General features: G+C 39.1%; 1 protein-coding gene across 3 annotated transcripts in view; it reads right to left on the bottom strand.

Moving 5' to 3' along the window:
• WDSUB1 (WD repeat, sterile alpha motif and U-box domain containing 1) overlaps positions 1-20,854 on the bottom strand; it is a 49,454-nt gene that overhangs the window by 17,244 nt on the left and 11,356 nt on the right. For 2 of the 3 annotated variants that reach the window (XM_080668110.1, XM_080668111.1), the window contains 6 exons: positions 20,385-20,478; positions 17,295-17,328; positions 13,702-13,742; positions 13,518-13,624; positions 12,623-12,802; positions 4,015-4,155 (listed from right to left, as the gene is read on the bottom strand). In XM_080668110.1, coding sequence (XP_080524236.1) covers positions 4,015-4,155; positions 12,623-12,802; positions 13,518-13,624; positions 13,702-13,742; positions 17,295-17,328; positions 20,385-20,478 — 597 coding nt within the window. The remainder of the gene's footprint in view (positions 1-4,014; positions 4,156-12,622; positions 12,803-13,517; positions 13,625-13,701; positions 13,743-17,294; positions 17,329-20,384; positions 20,479-20,854) is intronic. The other variant, XR_013960598.1, reaches the window with a different exon arrangement.

Here is a 20,854-nt window from a genome sequence, read left to right as displayed (position 1 = left end):
GATGCTCACCCTCACTAGCTATTAAAATAAATGCAAACCCAACCACAATGATATACCATCTAACACCTGTTAAAATGGCTATTATCAATAAGACAAGAAATAAGTGTTGGAAAGAATGTGGAGAAAAGAGAACCCTTGTACATTCTGATGGGAATATAAATTAGTGCAGCCTCTATGGAAAATAGTATGAAGGCTCCTCAAAAACAAAAACAAAAAACTAAGAATAGAACAACCATATGACCCAACAATCCCTCTTCTAAGTATCTACCCCAAAATTTTGAAAACACTTATTCATAAAAGATATACATACCACTATGCTCACTGCAGCATTCTTCACAATAGCCACGTCATAAAAACAATTTAAGTGTCTTTTGACAGATGAGTGGATAAAAAAGACATCACATACACACACTACTCAACCATAAAAAGTAATAAATGGATATTGAGAGTATCATGCTAAGTGAAATATGTCAGATGGAAAAGGACAAGAATCCCTCTGCAAAGATTGCATCCATATGATTTCACTCATATGTGGGATATAAAACAGAAAGCAATGAACAAACAAAACAGAACAAAAACTTATAGACAAAGATAACAGTGGCAGGTACCAGAGGGAAAGGGGTAGAGGGAAGATGAATAGGGTAAAGGGAGCCAAATATATGGTGATGGAAGAAGATTAGACTCTGGGTGGTGAACACACAGTGCAATATACAGATGTTGTATTATAGAACTGTACACCTGAAACTTATTAACTAATGTTACCGAAATAAATACAATTTTGAAAAAAAATGATGAGGTAAAGATACTAGGTAAAAAGAAAAGAAAAATTTATTGCCTAACAATATAAGGAATTTATTTCCAAACAATCATTAAACTCACCAAAAGAGTTATAAAATTCAATGATAACAAAACTGGAAAAACAGGTACACTTAACTATATATTAGTACTGTAAACTTTTTATGGATAGAAAAATCTAATGACAAATTTAACAAAAACTATCAAGACTGTTCTTTTTCATGTTCATAAAGTATTCTTTGATTGGCTAATTCTGTTTTGGGGCACACATGTCACGAAAATAACCCTAAATAATGGAAACAGCAGAAAGAAAGGAGTACCAAGATGTGCAGCGCTATTTACAATATAAAGATTTGTGGCATTTTTTAAAAAATATATTTTATTAATTTTTTACAGAGAGGAAGGGAGAGGGATACAGAGCTAGAAACATCGATGAGAGAGAATTATCGATCAGCTGCCTCCTGCACACCCCCAACTGGGGATGTCCTCGCAACCAAGGTACATGCCCTTGACTGGAATCGAACCTGGGACCCCTCAGTCCGCAGGCCGACGCTCCATCCACTGAGCCAAGCCAGTTAGGGCAAGAATCATCATAGTTAAAATGGCTAAAGCAATATACAGATTTAATGCAATCCCCATCAAAATCCCAACGTCATTTTTAAAAGAACTAGGACACGAAATCATCAGATTTGTATGGAACCACAAAAGACCCCGAATAGCCAAAGCAATCCTGAGAAAAAAGAATGAAGCTGGAAGTTATCACATTACCTGACTTCAAATTATACTACAGAGCTATGATAATCAAAGCAGCATGTTACTGGCAGAGAAACAGACATACAGAATCGAGAGCCCAGATATAAAAACCACATGTACTAGTATATGGGCAGAAAATTTTTGACAAAGGAGCCAGAAGCACACATTGGAGTAAAGAGTCTCTTCAATAAATGATGCCGGGAAAATTGGAAAGCCACATGGAAAAGAATGAAACTGGATTACTGTTTGTCCCCATGTATAAAAATTAATTCAAAATGGATCAAAGACCTAAATGTAAAACCTGAAACAATAAATTACATAGGCCCTGGCTGGTTTTGCTCAGTGGATAGAGTGTCGGCCTGTGGACTGAAGGGTCCTTGGTTCAATTTCGGTCACGGGCACATGCCCAGGTGGCAGGCTCGATCCCCAGTAGGGGGAGTGCAGAAGGCAGCCAATCAATGATTCTCTCTCATCATTGATGTTTCTATCTCTCTCTCCCTCTCCCTCTCCCTCTCCCTTCCTCTCTGAAATCAATAAAAATATTAAAAAAATAAATAAGTTACATAGAAAATACAGGCACTAAACTTATGGACCTTGGTCATAGAGAACATTTTATGAACTTAACCCGAAAGGTAAGGGAAGTAAAGGCAAAAATAAATGAATGGGACTATATCAAACTAAAAAGCTTCTGCACAGCATAAGAAACTGACAACAAAACAGAGGCAGCCAACCAAATGGGAGATGATATTTGCAAACAGTGACTCCGACAAAGGTTTAATTTCCAAAATATATAATGAACCCATAAAACTCAACACCAAACACACAAACAACCCAATCAAAAAATAAGCAAAAGACCTGAACAGACACTTCTCCCAAGAAGACATACAAACAGCCAACAGATACATGAAAAGATGTTCAACCTCACTAGCAATTAGCAGAGGTGGGGAACCTTTTTTCTGCCAAGGACCATCTGGATATTTACAACATCACTAGTAGGTCATTGCGCATTATTGCACGCAGTAGGCCGCCCGCCGCTTCCATGGGAGCCGGCGGGAACCACAGCGCGCCGTCCGGAGCCACGCTGCTTCCACGGAAGCCGTGCAACTTCTGCGGGAGGCATAAGTGAGCCACTGGTGCCCACGGGAGCCGGGAGGGAGTCGCGCTGCTTCCACGGGAGTCGGGAGGGACCTGCACCAATTCCGCAGCAGGCGGGAGGGAGCCGCTCCTCTCCAGGCCTGCGCGCGGCCACAGAGGCTGCGGGCCGGCCCTCCTGTCCCTGTCCATGTCTGCTCCGGCTCTGGGGGGCCGGCCCGACCCGGGGCACCGGCCCCCATCTCTGTCTCAGTCTCCGCTCCGGGCCTCACCTGCGTGCAACCTCCTCCTGTCCAGTTGTGACTCGTACAGCGTCCCAGCCTAATTTGCATATTTCTTCTTTATATATATATAGATTCTTAGGCCACATAAAATTATCAACTTGAAAATTAGCCTGCTATATTTGGTCAAACATTTCATTAACTCACCCTTAACGCCTTGGCAGGGCCAGACCCAATGCTTTTGCGCTATTTGGCTTTTGGGCCGGATGTTTCCCACCCTGAATTAGGGAAATACAAATCAAAACTACAATAAGGTACCACCTCATGCCTGTTAGAATGGCTATTATCAACAAGACAAATAGTAACAAGTGTTGGAGCAACTGTGGAGAAAGAAAACCCTCATTCACTGCTGGTGGGAATGTAAACTGATACAGCCACTATAGAAAAACAGTCTGGTGATTCCTCAAAAAATTAAGAATAGGACTACCACAGGATCCAGCAATGCCTCTTCTGGGTATCTACCCGAAAACCTCGAAATCATGTATTTGCAAAGATACATGCACCCCTATGCTCACTGCAGCATTATGCATGGTGGCCAAGACATGGAAACAACCAAAGTGTCCTGCGATAGAGGATTAGAATACTACTCAGGCATAAGAAAGGATGGACCTTGAGAATATTATGCTAAGTGAAATATGTGAGTCAGAAACAGTTAAGAACCATGATTTCACTCATATGTGGGATATAAAACTGAAATTCGTGGACACAAACAGCAGTGTGGTAGTTGCCAGAGGGAAGGGGGTGAAGAGTGAAGAGGACTTAATATATGGTGACAAGAGAAGATTTGACTTGGGTGGTGCACACAATGCAATATACAGATCTTGTAACACAGAAACCCACACCTGAAACCTCTATGATCATATTAACCAATGTCACCCCAATAAATTAAAAAAAAGAAATATACAATATTCAATAATAATTTACCTCCGATATAATGAGTTTAAAAAAAAACACACACAAAAAAACTATTTCCACGAAACAGAAGAGGAATTTTGAAATTTATCCACATTTATAAAACTTATGTGAACTGTCTACATTATTTATTCACTTAGCACACAGTATGCTCTGAAATTTAGAGGAGTATCACACATACCTGAAGCGATGACAGGATCCTGCATAAGCTCCCTAGTGATAGGACATATAAATTCATCAGGAATTTCAGAAGAAAGCGTTTTCACCTTTGTCCTGAGCTCTTCGATTTTCCTCAGAACTTTACTGCGCAGCCCTAGAGATTCTAAAAAGAAATTTACTCTGTTAGGACTGGAGAACTCCTGGTAACCTTTATGCAACTCTTTAACAAATAGGGGAAGATTTTATCTGTTACAAGTAAAAACCTTGAGACACTGTTTACCACATTGAACTGTTGTTTTCTTTATAAATCCTTTCATGAATTTTTATAGTATAGAATATTGTGTGGTTAATATAAATCAGCAATAGACTATTTATTCTAAGCAATCTTAGATTCTGAAAGTTCCTCAAGAATTTTAGACTGCTGAACAATATTATACTACACAAAATCAGAAAAGGCTTGTTATTAGTGTTTAGACAAAAAAAATTCCTAAAAATAAATTTTAAAGATGGTCAGAATAATGTAAACAACAGTATAATGATATGGGGAGGTAGAAGAGGTAAGAGGAATAAATAGAGATGGAAAGAGACTTAAGCCCGGTTGGTGTGGCTCAGTGTTTGAGCATTGACCCATGAATCAGGAGGTCACAGTTCAATTCCAGGTCAGAGCACTTGCCCAAGTTTCTGACTCCGTCCCCAGTAGGTGGCGTGCATGAGGCCGATATCAATAATCTCTCTCATTGATGTTTCTCTCTCTCTCTCTCTCTCTCTCTTCCTCTCTAAAATCAATAAAAACATTTTTTTAAAAAGAGGTAAATGGTGATGGAAGGAGACTTGACTTTGTGCAGTGAATGCAGAATGCAATATACAGTTGATGTATTACAGACTTGTCCACTTGAAACCTGTATAGTTGTATTGATTAGTGTTACCCCCAATGAATTCAATAAAAAGGACAATTATAAAAATTCAAAAAAAAAAAGACTTGACTTGAGGTGGTAAACACACAATACAATATACAGATGACGTGTTGTGGAACGATATACCTAAAACCTATATACTATTATTAAATGGTCACCCCAATAAATTCAATAAAATATCCCATCTTATGTTTTTAAACCTTATGAAATTGGATATATTATTTGGTAATTCTCATATGAAACGCAATCACAAAGTTCATCTGTTTGTCTAAGACTGTACACACGTTTCATTCATTTGTATTTTTACTTTTATCTTAAGTTTTAAAATTCTTAATTTTTAATTTCAAAAAGTTTAATGTTACTAGCTGTTTACATGTTTAGAACAAGGTAACAGAACTACTTTAGGTGGAGATGTTTGGGGTGCTGTGGATGGAAGAAAAGAATTACATTTCAGAATGCTCCCTATTTCCCATGAAAAGCGTTATCAACTTGCTTTCTGATGGTGTTTATACACACCTTAAAAAAGATAGCAGAGACACCTTTTCAAGGACATCTGCAAACATCCTTGGAAGCTAGAGTAAGTGTCTCCCTTCCAATCAGAAGGTAGGTCTGTTTCCAGATAAGTAAAAAGATAATGTCTTCCTCTTGGGCTTGTTTGTTAGCAATCCCCTTATAAGATTGGCAGGGGTGGGTGGGTAAGGGCTTAAGGTTTCTCAGCTGTGACACAAACATACTACATTGTCCCCACAAGGCTTAGGGGAAAAGGGGAACCAATCTGAACATGAAGCTATGTTGCCTGCTGTGCTGTAAGCTATTTAAATCTATTTGGACTCCCTGACCATATCAAAGGAAGTGTGTCAAGCCAACTTAGCAGCTGCCTGCCTCTTAGGGACTGCTCACTGCATACTGAGATTCCTATGCAATTCACGGAACCAAACTGAGGATTTGTTAAACAATTTTTTAAAAGCACCACAGCAGGTATATAATTAGACAGTAGTCATCTCATTTAAAGGGATAATTATACAACATCTAATAAGAAGATATAAAAACATTTAATATTCTGAAAAATATATTTCCCATTCTGTCAAAAATATTATACATTGGCTAATATTTAGAATCTTATGTAATATTTATAATAGTGACTATAGAAAGCCTCTTCAAAATATCCCAGATAAGAAAAAGTTAAATTGTGTGTAATCCTTGTCCAATTTTAATGTCATTTTAAAAAAGGAAGCAGTGCCGAAACCGGTTTGGCTCAGTGGATAGAGCGTCGGCCTGCGGACTGAAGGGTCCCGGGTTCGATTCTGGTCAAGGGCATGTACCTTGGTTGCGGGCACATCCCCAGTAGGAGGTGTGCAGGAGGCAGCTGATCGATGTTTCTCTCTTATTGATGTTTCTGTCTCTCTCTCCCTCTCCCCCTTCCCCTTTGAAATCAATAAAAATATATATTTTTTAAAAAGCAAGGTGCAACAAAACAAAGCACAATAAAATGAGGTATGCCTGTATATACTATAACCCTGAAAAGGCATCTAGTTCTGAATAAGATGACAAGTTAAAAGGCCACCAGCTCCTGTACCCTCCTCCCCAACCCTTACTTACCCCTGGAAATGCTACATAATAAAGAATGATAAAGTCTAGACACAATCATCAAACATAGAAAAAAAAACTTAGAAAACCCGTGAGGAAACAGAGGTAACTGGGTTCCAAAGTTGGGGGATGGGAGATGACAGCTTACAGCAGGGATTTGTATCCATGAAGGGGAAGAGGGACCTTTCCACTTGTACCCTTCATTCTCCCCAACTTTGTCCTATAAGATCAGTGATGAAGCAGCAATGCCAGTTTTAGCTAGAGGTGCTACAGCCTGGAGCCAACAAGCTCAGCCCAGCAGGCTGGTCATGAATCACCTCCTCACCCTTCACTCCCACCCAGAGAGAACAAGAGAACCAAAGCTCAGGTCTCAGAAATAAAATTTTTCACTACTTTGGATTTTTTTAAAATTAATAATAATAAAAAACCCTCTTACTGATCATGAGAAGACAAGTAATCCTAACATCTATAATCAGGAAAGAAAAACATGGCTGTAGTTACAGTAGGGATTTTCAAAAGGACTTACAGGAGATGGGAACAGTATCCTATCTAATAAAAGAGTAATATGCAAATTAACCATCACTCTGCTACACCCACAAGCCAATCATGAGCGAGTATGCAAATTAACCCAACCAAAATGGCTGTAGCCACGGAGAGAGCAGGAGGCGGGGATTTCCCCAGCAATGGAGGAAGCCAAGCTTTCCACACACCCTGGCTGGCCCAGGCCTCCACTCAAGGCTACAAAGTTTCAATTATAGAAGATAAATAAATCCCAACAAAAATGGTGGTAGCCACAGAGCTGGAGAGAGCAGGGCTTGAGTTGCCCCCGGCAATGGAGGAAGCCAAGCTTCTGCAGCCCTGGCCTGCCTTGGCCTCCACTCAAGGCTACAAAGTTTCAATTATAGAAGATAAATAAATCCCAGATACCAGGGCCTCCGCTTGGGTCACTGGGAGGCGTGGCCAGCCTGCAAACCACCACAAGCCCCTCGCCCAGGCTGCCCCACGCCCCAAGGGAACCCCCACCCTGATCCAGGACACCCTTCAGGGCAAACCAGCCGGCCCCCACCCCCACCCGTGCACCAGGCCTCTATCCTATCTAATGAAAGAGTAATATGCAAATTGATCATCACTCCAACATACAAGATGGCTGCCCCCATGTGGTCAAAGATGGCTGCCCCCATGTGGACACAAGATCGCTGCCACAAGGGCCAGCAGGGGGGGGGGGCAGTTGGGAGGGACCAGGCCTGCAAGGGAGGGCAGTTGTGGGCAATCAAGCCTGCAGGGGAGGGCAGTTGGCGGGGGGGACCCAGGCCTGCAGGGGAGGGCAGTTAGGGGTGACCAGGCCTGCAGGGGAGGGCAGTTGGGGACCAGGGATACAGGGGAGGGCAGTTAGGGGTGACCAGGCCTGCAGGGGAGGGCAGTTAGGGGTGACCAGGCCTGCAGGGGAGGGCAGTTAGGGACAAACAGGCTGGCAGGGGAGTAGTTAGGCATCAATCAGGCTGGCAGGGAAGTGGTTAGGGCAGGGGTGGGCAAACTTTTTGACTCGAAGGCCACAATGGGTTCTTAAACTGGACCCGAGGGCCAGAACAAAAGCATAGATTGAGTGTTTGTGTGAACTAATATAAATTCAAAGTAAAGGAGCGGAGGGGAGAGCAAGAGAACCCTCCACTCTTTTGGCTCCGCGGGCCGGACAGAACAGCCGAACGGGCCGGATCCAGCCCGCGGGCCGTAGTTTGCCCATGGCTGGGTTAGGGGGTGATCAGACTGGCAGGCAGAAGCGGTTAGGGGCAATCAGGAAGGCAGGCAGGCAAGCAGTTGGGAGCCAACAGTCCTGGATTGTGAGAGGGATGTCCAACTGCCCGTTTATGGGCAGTCGGACATCCCTCAAGGAGTCCCAGATTGGAGAGGGTGCAGGCTGGGCTGAGGAACACACACCCCCGTGCACAAATTTCGTGCACCAGGCCTCTAGTAGCTTCTGAATTTAATTCCTCTGAACCCCCACATAAAAACAGACAACTAGATAGCAAACTCAAATCCCACAGATATTTCCAACAAAACAAGGTAGCAAGGTATCCTTATGAACCCCACAATGGTATAAGTAGATGACGACAAACCATCAACATCCAGAAGACCAGAAGCTGACATCTGTGTGGAAGCCACAGGATATCTGATGGGCCTGAGGAAAGGCGACCCTAAAATGCCCAACAAGCACTCACTGGCAAGTGGGGATGGCTATCTAAGAGCAGCAGCTGAACTGGGATGTTCAGCCCACTCCAATAGGAAGTCAGCCCACAGTAACTAGATTTGAAGGGAACGTTCTGCCTTTATCATGTATAAAGAAAAAAAAATGCTAAATGTTCTATTCCTTAACAACATAGGCAGTTAGGCAACAAGTAAAAATCTACATAAGGAAGTACTGTATTATTAGGAATTGAAATTTGAAACTTGCAAAATCTGATGATGTTAAGACAGTGGATGTATTAAGTTTGAAAAAGCATTTGATGTAATTTTAGGTTAGAAAATAAAAATCTCTCATTTGCTTTTATGGTTTCTTGGAAATACAATATGAAAAAGTAAAAGAAAGTATAATACTAGACTTTAAAATGGTCCTTGATAATAAACACTGTTATTTGACTCTTTGTTAACAATAAATCTCATTATAGATATTCTATTTCCTAAACTTTCTGGTTAATTAAGATTTTACTATAGCATATTGAGAATAGTGTCTATTTCTTATGTTTATTAGAGCATGACACGAAGACTTCAAACTGTTTTTGATAAGGATCTAGTATCCAGAATACATAAACAACTCCTACAACTCAACAATAAAAAGGCAAATAAGCCCATTTTAAAAGGGCAAAGGATCCAAATAGACATTTCTCCCAAAAGATTACAAATGGCCAATAAGCTCTTGAAAAGATGCTCCATGTCATTAGGTAAATGCAAATCAAAACCACAATAAAATTAACCACTTCATATCTGCTAGAATGGCTATAATCAAGAAGATAGGTAACAACAGGTGCTAAAAAAGATGAAGAAATTGGGATCCTCACATATTACTGGCGGGAATGAAAAATGGTACAGCTGCTTTGGAAGAGTCTGGCAGTTCCTCAAAATGTTAAATGTAGAGTTATTCTATTCCTAATTATACCCAAGACAAATGAAAGCATATATTCACATAAAAACACAGACATATATGTTCATAACAGCATAGTTGATAATAGCCAAGAAGTGGAAGCAACCCAAATGTCCATCAAGTGGTAAATGGATAAACAAAATGTGGTATAGCCATACCATACAATGGAATATTATTCAGCCATAAAAAGAAAATGAATACTTATACACACAAAAACATGACTGAACCCTAAAGTATTATGTTAAATAAAAGAAGCCAGATACAAAGGCCACATATTGTATGGTTCCACTTACAAAAAACGTCAAAAATGGGAAAATCCATAGAGAGAAAAAGTAGATTAGTGGTTGCCAGAGGCTTGGAAGAGATTGGGGTTCTTTTGGAGGGTAAAAAATGTTCTGAAATTAGGAGTGATATATTTACTAAAAACCACTGAATTTTACACTTAAGAAAAAAATGACTTGAACACTGAAAATTACAAAAACTTGAAATTTTTTAAAGACCTGAAAAAACAGAAAAATATCCTGTGCTTATGGATTAAAAAGTTTAATATTGTTAAGATGACAGTAATCCTCAGATTAGTCTACAAATTCAATATAATCCTTGTGAATATCAGGTGGCTCTTTTGCAGAAATTAAAATTTTGCATAAAATTCATATGGAAATGGAAAGGACCCAGAGTAGCAAAACCAATCTTGAAAAAAAAAAAAAAAAACACTTTTCAATTTCAAAATTTACTACAAATCTACAGTAATTAAGACAGTGTGGTACTAGTATAACAGACAAACAGATCAATGAAATAGAATTGAGAGTCTAGAACTAAACCCTCGCATATAGGGTCAACTGATTTTTCAACAAGGTGCCAAGATAATTCAAAGGGGAAAGAACAGTTTTTTCAACAAATGGTGCTAAGACAACTAGATATCCATATCTAAAAAAATGAAGCTGGACTTCTACTTTATATCATTTATAAAAATAAAGTAGAAATTGATCACACACCTAAATCTAAGAGCTAAATCATAAAAGTCATACAAGAAAACATAGGTGTAAATCTTTGATTAGGCAATGGTTTCTTAGATATTACACCCAACAAAAGAAAAAAAAAACACACAGAGATAAAGTAGACTTCATCAAAATTTAATACTTTTGTGTAGTAAAGGGAAAAAATATTTATATCTGATAAGGGTCTGGCATCTAAACATATATAAACAACTCAACAACAAAAAGACAACCTAGTTTTTTGTTTGTTTTTTTTTAAATATATTTTTATTGATTTCAGAGTGGAAGGGAGAGGGAGAGATAGAAACGTCAATGATGAGAAAGAATCATTGAATGGCTGCTTCCTACATGCCCCCTACTGGGGATCGAGCCCGTAACCTGGGCATATGCCCTGACCGGCAATCGGTGACCTCTTAGTTCCTGGGTTGATGCTCAACTATGAGCCACACCCAGCCAGGCACCTATTTTTAATATGGGCAAAGAATCTGAATAGACATTTCTCCAAAGATGATATAAAACAAGCACACTAATCACCAGGAAAGTGCGTATCAAAACCACAATGAGAAACCACAAGGATGGCTATATTTTAGAAAGCAAACAAGTGTTGATGATATGGAGAAATTGTAATCCCTATACATTGCTAGTGAGAATGTAAAATAGCACAGCTGCTTTGGAAAATAGTCTGGCAGTTCCTCAAATGTAAGCACAGAGTTACCATCTGACCTATCAATTCCATTCCTAATTATACAGCCAAGAAAACTGCAACAGATGCTCACTCAACTTGTGCATGAATTTCCTAGCAGCATTATTATAACAGCTAAATTCAATCACCTGAAGAATGGATAAGCAAAAAGTGATAAATTTATACAATGGAATATTATTCGATCATGAAAAGACATTAAGTACTAAATATGCTACAACATGGATAAACCTTGAAAATCTTCGATTAAGTAAAAGAGGCCAGACACAAAAGGCCATATGAAATGTCAAGAATAGGCAAATCCTTAAAGAATTTTAAAAAAATAGAAGAAAACAAATAAAGATGTAGAAATAAAACAAATGTTTAAATTGTCTGAATAAAATACAAGTAAAACAACAACAAAAAATAGGCAAATCCTTAGAGACAGAAAGTAGATTAGCAGTTGCCAGGGACTAGAGAGAAAGGGAATAAGGAGTGACTGCTAATAGGCATGGGGTTTCTTTTGAAGTGATGAAAATGTTCAAAATTAGGTAGTGGTAGTAGTTGTACAACCCCATAAATATACTAAAAATCACTGCATTGTTCACTTATAAAAGGGTGAGTTTTATCATGTAATTACATCTCAAATTTAAAAGTATTTTTAAAATTTACTTTTTTATTGAATTTATTGGGGTGAGAATGGTTAATAAAATTATATAGGTTTCAGGGGTACAATTCTACAACACATCATCTACATTGCATTGTGTTTACCAACCCAAGTCAAGTCTCCTTCCATCACCATTTATCCTCCCTTTACTCTCTTCTATCTCCCCTCTCTCTCCTGTCTCCCCGCTGGTAATCACTATACTGTTGTCTATGTATTTGTCTATGAGGTTGTTTTTTTTCTGCTTAATCCCTTCACTTTTTTCACCTAGCCCCCCTAAAATTACAGTTATATGGTGGCTTAAGTTACCTAAACACTTATTTTCCATAATCCAGCATTTTCAACAAGTGTGCTATAAGAATTTTTAGAACATGCAATATCTTAACTATTTAGTCAGGGGCATTGACCTCTTTCCCTTAGATTGTCAAATAACAAAATGACAACAGCCAACTAACAATAGCCATCTGGTATGACTGAATCAAAATTATACCTATTTTTTATCAAATTGGCAAAAAATAATATATTTTTTGGTGTGCTGCAGAATTTTAGTAATTAGTTTATGTGCTCCATGTAATGAAAAAGGTTGAAAATCACTGCCATAACCTAGTGAAAATATATTGTCCTATACAAAGACATAATCTTTCACTAATCTTACCAATTTTCAAATCATCAGCCAGGCTTTCTTTTGTAAGATTCAACAATTCTCTCCCATCGATGTTATTCATTTTGAAAACACCAACAAGGTCTTTCAAATCTTGTGCACAAAGCCACGCTGAGACATCATCTTCGGACCAATCTTCAGTGAACTGCTTCAGTTGCCCTTCTGTGCTCCTTACTTAAAAAGCAAACAAAACAATCCCACAAACAAATAGGCAAGTGAAAAAACAACACACAAAAGAAAAACGGTTTCCTTTATATATTAAAAATAAAATGTCCTTAAATCTGTGTTTTATTACTTTAACATCCCTTTAAAACTTTTCAGAATATCAAATAGCATGTATAATTAAAGTGCTAGTTGATACATTAAATACTACTCTTTTGGAACTTTTTTTTGCTGAATAAAAACAATTTTTCTTTATTATATAAAATTCTTATCAGGAAAAGAATTCTATTGGCTCTCTCATCTGCATATTAGCACCAGTATTTGGTTAATTTTGGCAGTGATAAAAATAAATAAAACTCTTAAATTATGTGTCAGCATTGCTTGAATGAGGCCAAAAATAAAACGAGCAAAATAAAACTATGATTTCTATTTTGTTTGCAGGCTATATTTATCTGAAAAAATGAGTATGGAGTATAAATAGCTTACAAAACTATGGGACGTGTGATATACACGAGTGTGCACCCAAAGTATTTATTGAGAGTTTTAACATAGGTAACTACTTTAACACTGTCTTCTCTAAAACTACTTTTAAGTTATATTTAAATAAGGACGTATACTTTATATTGAGGAAAGCAATGTTAATAATTTGTAAAAAAAAAAAATACTGATTTTCTCATTTTAGAGGTGAACGGGGTTGAACTAGGTTAAATATAATGTCCTTACTAACCTTGGCAAAGTGTTTCCAGGTCAAACTGCCAGATGTTCACTGTTTTATCCATTGAACCAGTAGCAAGCAAAAGGATATTGGGGGCAAAGGCACAAGTGGTGACATACCTAGTTAATAAAAATAACTGTTATATATCCTCATACTAATTCTTTAATTATAATACAAAATAAGGTTAAGTTCAGACCTCGTATGCTGAGTCAATGTGTGAAGTATATTTTCAGTATTCTGAAAAACAAAACAACAAAAGTAGCTTTACATTTACTCAGGCAGAAGTTACTAATAAAAACTTGTTTGACACAAATGGTTTATATACTCTATGTGTTTTAGTATTATTAGTTACTAATATAGGTTGAAACTTTACCCAATGAATAAAGAATAGCATCTACACCTAATAAAATTATCAGGTACCTATTTCCCTCTTTCTTAATTATCAGCACTGATGTCTACTGCCCACTTTCCTAGAAATTTTTAGTATAATGTATTCTTGACTTTTGCTGATGTGTTTGAACTTACTAATAGTAACCTAAACATCTATTATGTGAAATAATTTGTATTTTTGCTATGACATTTGACTTGCACCTATTGTAAGACAAGTGAGTAGAAATTAGTCACTTAGACTCTGAATACACTTACTACCGTGTCTTCCCGAAAATAAGACCTACTTACAGGTTTCCTTCTGAGTGAAATATAAGGCATCCCCCCAAAATAAGGCCCCCAGGCTTTGTCTCAGAATGAAAATTAATTTACCGTAAACTGATCGCTAGCTAGGGCCGCCCCAACTGGCGTCTAGCAACCAGTGACGTTACGCGGAGTCCTGACATCACTGCTGTGTGGAGGCGGAGCGGAGGTCGGAGTGAGCGGTGAGCACGGGGTGGGAGAGAGGAGGAGACTTTCGCAGATGCGTGTAGAAGAACAGGAGGATTAGAGCGGACGGGACACGGCGAAGGTGGTGAGTGTTGGTCTGTCTCTGGTGACACTACCTGATGCTCGCGGCCGCCTTCATGATGACTGAAGGTTCTCAGTCAGTGGTAGACCCTGCTCCAGCCCAGATCCAGGCCCCAGCAAGCCCAGTGACAGTCCCCAGGCAGGCCCCAGGGGGTAAATGTCTGATAAAGGGGTAGGGGGGATGTCTGGTGAAGGTGTTCAGTGGCACAGGGGTGGGGGGAGGGGGATCACTTAAAATGACACAGGTGGATCAGAGGGGACAATCAAAATGACACAGGAGGATCAAAAGGGGTTACTAAAACGGTAATCCCCCCTCTGATTCTCCTGTGCCATTTTGATTCCCCCCTCTGATCCCCCCCTGTGTCATTTTGAGTGATCCCCCTCCCCCCACCTTGATACCCCAATTCCTTTTTTTTTTACCCCTAGAAATGAGCGCAAAAAGAAAAAGCTACTCCGTGGAGTACAAGAAAGGAATTGTGGAAGACTCTTGGGGCCAAAATCTTACTGCTTTCTGCAAAGAGAAGATGTTGAGTATCCGATTGGCCCGAAAATGGTGAGCAGAGTATGGTAACCTCATTGAACAAGTGGACAAGGGAAATGCTAAAAAGCGCAAGTGTGGATCAGGTCGGCAACCATTATTTTCCGAGCTGGAAGACCTGATCTGTGAATGGGTTGTTGACAGGAGAGCAAAGGCTTTGGTTGTGAATAGGGCTCAGATTCAAGAATTTGCCCTTGCAATGGCACCACAGTTTGACATAGCCCCCGAAGACTTCAAAGCATCACAACACTGGCTGGATAATTTCCTTCAGCAAAGTGAACTGTCTTTAAGAAGATCTACAACATTGTTTAGGTTGGAAGATACTCAAGTTATTAAGCGAGCACTTGCATTCAAGTCCTTTATTGATGATGCTGACTTCTCTAAATACAATCTTTCCAACATGATTGCTATGGATGAAACTGCAGTGTTTATGGGCCAATCATCTCAAACAACAATCGAACAGCGGGGTGTCTCCTTAGTGTACATTCCCTCCACTGCTTACAAAAGTGCACGTGTTTCCTGTATTTTGGCAATTCGTCTGGATGGCACTAAAATCCCACCTTTAATCATTTCTAAGGGCAAGAAGGAAAAGATTGAACGTGTTTTGGGTGTTTTTATTCTTGAAACTGAAAAAGCCTGGGCCACACAAGCAGTTATAAGGAAGTGGGTCGATTTAATGCTGCCGCCTGTTATGCGAGGGAGCCAAAGAGGTCTGCTAGTCTGGGATGCAGCCAGCACTCACCGCACTAAAGGCATGAAGACATTTCTTCACGAAAGAAAAATAGATCAGATAATGATTCCCGCAGGAATGACGGCCTATCTCCAGACTCTTGATATTGCAATAAACAAGCCATTCAAAGACAATTTGCGCATGGAAATTAATGACTACATTGAAAACAGAATGGAGAGAAATCAGCGTGGAAACTTTGTGAAACCTAAACTGCAAGAAGTTGTGACTTGGGTGAAGAATTCATGGGAGAAAATCATTGACAGTTGCATTGCAAATGCACTGCGAGCAGGCTACCTTGACAAGAAGTACTCATTTAAAGACAGTGCTATTGCTAAACATGAGAGATTTGGTCCACTGATTCTGAAAGAAATGGAATCACAAGAAATTCACCAGGAAATTCAGGAATTGGGTTGTTATGATGATGTTCCAGAAGATGATGACATGATTGTCATTGAATAAATGAGTAAATTCTTGATACTGTAGGATTCACAGTTTGTCTGGTTTGTGTTGACAACTACCGTACTACCGTACCATATACAGGTAATAAATTTCCTTTATTTTCATTTAACAATAAATGTGTACCGTATTCTTCTTCATGGAAAAATAAGACATCCCCTGAAAATAAGACCTAGCGTGTCTTTGGGGGCAAAAATTAATATAAGACACTGTCTCATTTTCGGTGAAACACAGTAGTAGCTGGCCCTCCACTATAGACAGATTCATAGACATATTTTATGGACAAAATTCAATGTTATGATTGTTTTTGTAAAGTTAAAAATCTCATGGCAATTTCATCAGAAATATTAAGGATCTACTTTGCCTCTTTTGAATATTCTTTCATTTCCTGCCAGACTCTCAGTGGTTTGAACCTCTATATGGAGGGCTAGTTTAGATTCCTGGCTTGACCAACGACACTTTATTTGCCATCTCCATTTCATTTGCTGGCATAGCAACAGCTTGAACACGATCATTGTAAGTCTTTCTTCAACACTGACTTCTCCTGGAGAATATTTTAATTAACTACATCTTCCCTATATTTGAATGTTGATTTTTCTTCATACTCATGCAACCGGTCTTTTTTCATATGGTTTTACCCCAAACTCCCATTCTCCCCAAACAATTATAAACTACTCTTTCTCATAATGGTCTCTAAATCTAGCCAGGACTGGAACAGTGGTTGACCCCTCTCAACTATATACTCGTATAACCTGGGGTAAACAATTCACCCTTTGTTGTTATGAAAACCTGGTGTAAAACTTTAAGAATAATTGATATAAAGTGATATTTTGGATATTGATGCTCTTTACATTTGTATTTTCTTTGTTCAGATTAAACATCTGTCCCCCCTATTTTAAAATCATTACTGAAATATTCAAGGACTTGTCCCATAACCAGTACCTTACTTGCACAACTATTTCAGCATCTCTGAAAAAGTTTATATTATTGGGCACATTAAACAGAAAAAGGTACATATTTTTTTCATCTTGCCTAACTAAACTTGAAGTTTAGTAGCCTAATAAACATACTTTACACAGATTACACACCAAGATTTTTAAATACTTACAATGTCATACACTATAACAGACTTATCCACTGATCTTTAAAAGAAAAAAAAAGTATGAGTGAAAAATTCCATAAAAAAGAAAAAATTCTATAAAAACAGTATAGTGTCTATTTAATTAGTATTTTAAAATCATTTAAATAACTTTTTCAGAAAAGGCTAAAATATTGATATACATTTAGAATGCACTTTTTTATCTGTATAAACTTTTATTTAAACAACTACATGCCATATATGAAATTTATCAGGAAATTATAATCTTTATTAAACAGTAGCATATGCAACTTATCCTATCTAATAACAGAGTAATATGCAGATTGACCATCACTCCAACACACAAGATAGCTGCCCCCATGTGGTCAAAGATCCTGCCCCCATGTGGACACAAGATGGCCACCACAAGATGGCCAGCAGGGGAGGGCAGTTGAGGCGATCAAGCCTGCTGGGGAGGGCAGTTAGGGGTGACCAAGCCGGCAGAGGAGGGAAGTTGGGGGTGTCTGGGTCTGCAGGGAAGGGCAGTTGGGAGGGACCCAGGCCTGCAGGGGAGAGCAGTTGGGGGGTGACCAGGCCTGCAGGGGAGGGCAGTTAGGGGTAACCAGGCCTGTAGGGGAAGGCAGTTAGGGACAAACAGGCTGGCAGGGGAGCAGTTAGGCATCAATCAGGCTGGCAGGGGAGTGGTTAGGGGGTGATCAGACTGGCAGGCAGAATCGGTTAGGGGCAATCAGGAAGGCAAGCAGGCGAGCAGTTGGGAGCCAACAGTCCTGGATTGTGAGAGGGATGTCCGACTGCCCGTTTAGGCCCGATCCCACTGGGATCGGGCCTAAACGGGCAGTCGGACATCCCTCAAGGGGTCCCAGATTGGAGAGGGTGCAGGCTGGGCTGAGGGACACCCCCCCACGCACGAATTTCATGCACCGGGCCTCTAGTACTATATAAACCATAAAGAGAATAAGAATTTGTCATGTATAAATAAGACACAACCCCATGTCAAGTTAGTAACTAAAAGGGAAAAACCACTATAAGAAAAAGGTATTACTTGCTACTTGGTTTTTGTTTCAGATAGCATTGTTCTTTATCATTGACTAGAGGCCCGATGCATGAAAATTTGTGCAAGAAAGGGCCTTCCTTCCCCTGGCTGCCAGCACCGCCTTCACTCGGGCCAGAGCCACCTTTCCACCTTTGCTCCAGCATGGAGCCGCCTTTCCGCCTTCACTCCGGCCCACAGCCGCCTTTCCACCTTCCCATGCTGCCCAGAGGCCCAGAGTGTCTGCGGTGGTGCGGAACGCCTGTGTCCCCGCCCCCGGCCACTTGGCACCTATGTATGCAAATTAACCCAACATCTTTGTTGGGTTAATTTGCATACTCACTCCTGATTGGCTGGTGGGTGTCGCAAATGCACGGTCAATTTGCATATTTCTCTTATTAGTGTAGATATGGCTGTGCCTTAATTACTAATCAATATATAGGTCTTGATTGTGACCCATTTTTGAAAATTATAATTCTAAACTTCATATGCACTCTACATGGTTTCGGTTAACGATATAAAAATTAAAAACAACCATCAGGGCCAATGTTCTCAGTGGTTAGAGCATAGGCCTACACATCGAAGAGTCTTGGGTTCGATTCCTGATCTAGGGCACATAGCTGGGTTTCAGGTTCGATCCCCAGCCCTGATCTGGGCGTGTGTGGGAGGCAACCAATTGATGTGCACCTCTCACATCAAAAATCACCATGGAGCCAAAACCGGTTTGGCTCAGTGGATAGAGCGTCAGCCTGCGGACTGAAAGGTCCCAGGTTCGATTCCGGTCAAGGGCATGTAACTTGGTTGTGGGCACATCCCCAGTAGGAGGTGTGCAAGAGGCAGCTGATCGATGTTTCTCTCTCTTCGATGTTTCTGACTATCTATCCCTCTTCCTTCCTCTCTGCAAAAAATCAATAAAATATATTAAAAAAAAAATCACCATGGATTATTCCAGTGGTGGAAAAAAATCATTAAACAAAAAAAAGGCAATACTATACAGAGTACATAATGAAAAACAATAGATAAATATGCCCTATATGGTTATTTTTCCCCTTTGGAAATGATGTTTCTACTTCATGATATATGTTGCAAGGCAAGAAAACGTAACAACACAAGTGTTACTACCCTCTGTACAACTTTAATAATAAATGTACTTATTATTAAAAGGTAGCTGATTATAGTCTGACCACAGGAATCATACCTATGGAAGCCTTAAAATTCCTTTCAATAATAGTTAAAATTCCTTGTTTAGTAGGTTACTGAGTATTGATAATGCATCTTGAATGCAGCATCTGTGTCATATATTCAGAGTAAGAATTATACTTTAAATGTTCAAATGTAAAATAAAATACAAGAAAATGGGAATCATATAATGCATTTGGATGCCAAAAGAACACACATATTTATAGCATTAAATGCTAAATTTCAGCCAAAAAACTTTAAGAAATCATACTCACACCTAACATTAGTTGAGTATGTATATGCTAGACATAATTTACAGACATTTTTATTTAGTCTTAAATCCCTTAAGGTACAAGGTATTATTTCTGGAATATCAAATTCTTAGGTAAAACTCAATTACTTCTGAGCATCCTCAAAAAAGGAAACTAAAAGAAAATTCCAATTTCTGAGACTACCACTGGTAGTTAAAATTAATTCATCCTAATAATATATAAATGAGAAGCTGGATCATGATTAGTAATCTTACAAGCATTGTATTGGGAAAACAGAAATTAGGACAAGAAGCAAGAGCTCACATATAGGAATAGCAAATAATAAGACTGAACAAATACCATGCTCATGGACAGAAAGAATTAACGTCATTAAAATGTCCATACTACCCAAAGCAATCTACAGATCCAATGCAATCCCTACCAAAGTTGAAGGTATCACATTACCTGATATGAAACTATGTTACAAGACTATAGTAATCAGCATGGTACTGGTATAAAAACAGACACAAAGATCAATGGAACAGAACAGAGTCCAGATATAAACCCATATCTATATGGTAAATGTCTGTTCTATTTCATATCAAAATGGTTTAAGGAAATTACAACTAAATAGCTTACCCCGAGACGAGCAGCTGCCCATTGTGAGAAAAAGCACAAGTCAGAACAGGAGCACTGTGCCCACTCAGCACACTTTTATATTTTAATTTAAAACCTGAAAATAATAAGGTGAGAAAAATTAGCAAGCTGACCCTTAGAATTAATTCTTATGTCAAAGCTATTACACAATTATTTGTTCAATTAATCTTTGAGTGCCCACAGGACACAAATGGAAAAAATTCCCATACAACTCAGATATTGGAATCTAGTGTGATTAAGTGGTTTCAAAAGTTCAGAAATAGGTAAAGAAAATGGTGTGCTCAGCAAACATTAGACAGGGGATTGCTATAATTATCAAATTTTAAAAATATATAAAAATTTAAAGTATATTATAATCTTTGTATTTGACTTTAAAATATATTTAATATTAAATATACTAGAGGCCTGGTACACGAAATTTATACACTGGGGGCGGGGGTTTCCGAGCCTGG

This window comes from Plecotus auritus (assembly GCF_963455305.1).
Source record: "Plecotus auritus genome assembly, chromosome: 5".
Taxonomy (NCBI): domain Eukaryota; kingdom Metazoa; phylum Chordata; class Mammalia; order Chiroptera; family Vespertilionidae; genus Plecotus; species Plecotus auritus.
Note: the sequence above shows the minus strand (reverse complement) of the source record. Positions and strands in the feature narration are given on the sequence as shown.